Source organism: Caenorhabditis remanei, chromosome II (genome assembly GCF_010183535.1).
Source record: "Caenorhabditis remanei strain PX506 chromosome II, whole genome shotgun sequence".
Lineage (NCBI taxonomy): Eukaryota > Metazoa > Nematoda > Chromadorea > Rhabditida > Rhabditidae > Caenorhabditis > Caenorhabditis remanei.
The window spans coordinates 3,415,263-3,418,327 of record NC_071329.1 but is presented as its reverse complement, the minus strand read 5'-3'; the positions used below and the strand labels follow the sequence as shown (position 1 = coordinate 3,418,327).

The following is a 3,065-nucleotide window of genomic DNA, read 5'->3' as shown; positions in this document are numbered from 1 at the left end:
TTTTTTTCAGTACTGAACTTCCGGGCCGGGCCCTAGAAATTTTCATTCCGGCCCGGCCCGTTGCAAGTCTGGTTTTTACCAGCTTCATATAACAAACCCACTGTCCCTATCCCTATTACCCTACCCTAAAAAAGTTCAAACTCCACTCTATCCGTTTCTAAAGTACATACACGTACATTGACCTCAATAAAAACTTTCAAATTGAAACTTATCCTCCTCCAAACTGACCAAACTGACAAGAGGACCCCATATGTGTGTGTTTGAAACTTTTTTTTCATGTTTTCCCAATCGTCACGTGCTCTTTTTCTCTATTTTATTCCTTGCTCTTCTCTTCTTCTTCTCAATTAACTTCATTTTTTTTTGAATAGGATGTCCCGTCATTCAATTTTTCATTCAACTTTTTTTTATTGTGGGTTCTAGAAGAATAAGTTATTTTCGTTCGCGGCCTAGTTTTTCATGATAGAGTTTTCTAGGCCATCCCTATCATCTATGAATCACAACTTTTCCCAAACATCATCTCTACGTCATCGTCCCAAAAATTTTGTGTTGGCTCAAAATTCAATTTTACAGATTAGCGCCTCCCCGGTCGTCGCCTTTTAGGAAGACTCCCCGGCACCAAACTTTTGGGAATACACACAAGATGAACGCTTTGTAAGTTTTCTTTTTCATTTTTTTGGTGCCAGGGGAGGGCTACGGTAGTTCTAAAATGGTTAGAAACCAGGAAGCATGGTAGTTCAAAATACGTTTTTTTTTTATTTTTGCTAATTCTTCCAACTGGCTGAGATACAATAGTGTAATTTTTTGGTTGTTACAGAAAAACGTGTATCCCCTTCAATTTCAGTTCTACCTACCAAAAATTTGAAAAAACAGTTTCAGAATCCTCATAATTTCACTATTTTAGTCATGTAGACTGAAAATTTTTTGAACATTTCCCGTAAAAGCTACGAAACTACCAAGCGTGAACTATGCATATCGTAAACCTCGATTTTTTTAGCAGAAATTTGAAAACCGAGCCATTTGGCCACCTTAACATTCTGAAACCAGCCATTCCGGCAAAAAACTAGTGAAAAATTACTGAAAACAACTAAAGTACTTCTAAAGTTGCTCAGTACATTTTTTCAACCGAATATGTTTCGATACTGTAGAAATGTCTTGGTTTCGTAACGTCTGGTTTCGAAACGTCCCAGAGCCAAAAATATATCAAAATGTAATTCTATGTCAATGGTTTACTCCGAGACGGCTGGTACGTCGTTATGCGGACTAACGTATCAAAAACTGCAAAATCGATCATAAATGCAGTTCCTTCATTTGAAACTCAATGATATGAGCTGACTGAAAAATATATCAAAATGTAGATTTTGGCGAGATCTAAATCCGTGAGTTACTACGAACCGGATGGTTCGTCGCCATTCTAGCCTGGACGGCATATTTGTCAACCGGACCGAAACTGGCCGACAAGGGCCGGCGCATAACTCGCTTCAAACTCAATATTATGAGCTGAAAAATATACCAAAATGTAGATCTCGACGAGTTCTATGTCCGTGAGCTATTACAGGGCGGATGGCTATTCGTCAATGTGCCGCAGGCCGGGCTAGAAAAGCTTTTTTGGCCCTTTTCGCGTTTTAGGCACTTTTTTCCGGCCCGAGGCACAATAACAAGTAGCCATCCAGCCCATAGTAGGTCATGGACATAGAACTCACCGAGATCTGCATTTTGGTATACTTTTCAGCTCATAAAACTAAGCTTGAAACAAGCTACGTGACCTTTTCTATTCATTTCCAGAATAATCAAGGTGATTGCATTGTTTGCCGTGTTCTCCCTCCTAATTGGACTCTCCTCATCAGCACCGTCTCCAAGTCAAACGGATCTCAAGAGAATATTTAGAGGTATGGTGTCTTGGTTCTGATTTATGACATAATGATGGTTAAAAAATAATGAAAACAAAGAAGGAAGTGAGTAAGGAGTGGGTGGGATAGAAAAAATTAATGAAGTTTTGAATTCAGAATTCAGAAATCACTAAATTCTAACAAAGACCGAATAATGACTAGCTTATGCGAATTCGGATTATCAAATTTCAAAAAATATTGTTTTTCGTTCGGAATCGACCGGTTTTGTGTCTGTCTGTCAGTCTGTGTGTCCCGATGCCTTACCTTCTCCCCTGTTGCACCAAAAACTCGTCAATCTTTATGTAAACTAAATTAGCTTTTTAGACAAATACTCAAAATAGGGATCCTGTGGGTGTGCTTCAATTACGGTACTTATTTTGGTAATAAGAATAATAATTTCCAGAAATCGCCGCCAACGAAAATGCGTACGGTGTGATTCAAGTGGTTCCATACTCGGAACGTCTTCCCGCCTACATGGTTATTTCTAACAAGTGGTGAAAATGGAAACTAAGACTCTCTCTCTCTCTTTCTCTCATTTCAATTTTGCGTTGATTTTGAATAAAACAATCAGTGTCTTGGACTTGTTGAGTTGAACTGTGCAACAAATTTTCAAATCTCAAAAAAACTTACTCCAAAAACAGTAAATCTTTTTAAAAAATTGTGCGATTTTAAGGTTCCAAGGCGACATAATTTTGCATTAAAAAAGGGGCGGAGCATTAAGGTTGATTGTGATGTGATGTTAGGTGCTAGAACCTAGAATATTAGGTTGTTGTCATGTTACATTTCTTATAAAATTATCATTTTTGGAGATTGTATCTGTGTACTGTAGCATAGCACGAAATAGCGTCCAAGGCGCGCCAGGTCCTTAAGTCTCATATTACGTTTACCACTTTCCCAGAACTGTTCCTAGATTTTCAATGCTCTAAAAAGTTTTCGCAAGTAAGTAAAGGTACTGAAATAAAACGATATGCGTGTACAAAACTTTTTTCATAAACCTGAAGACCCCGGACGTTAAGGAACTTATTTCTAACTTTGAGCATAATGGTACTGTCAAGAATTTGAAAATTGCTTTCCAACCAAATGAAAGTGTTTTTATTTATCTTACTAGGTTCCGCGACTTCCTCCATCTTACTGTAGGCGATGAAAAAATCTCCAGTAACTCTGTTCATGCGGAAGCTA

General features: G+C 38.1%; 1 protein-coding gene across 1 annotated transcript; it reads left to right on the top strand.

The window, feature by feature from the left end:
- Positions 1-640: 640 nt before the first annotated feature.
- On the top strand, positions 641-2,384 carry GCK72_004297 (uncharacterized protein; the record flags this gene model as incomplete). The annotated part of the gene is made up of 3 exons (XM_003093244.2): positions 641-651; positions 1,783-1,886; positions 2,290-2,384. The coding sequence occupies 3 exons, from the start codon at positions 641-643 to the stop codon at positions 2,382-2,384; spliced, it is 210 nt and encodes a 69-aa protein (XP_003093292.2).
- Between the last annotated feature and the right edge of the window lie 681 nt (positions 2,385-3,065).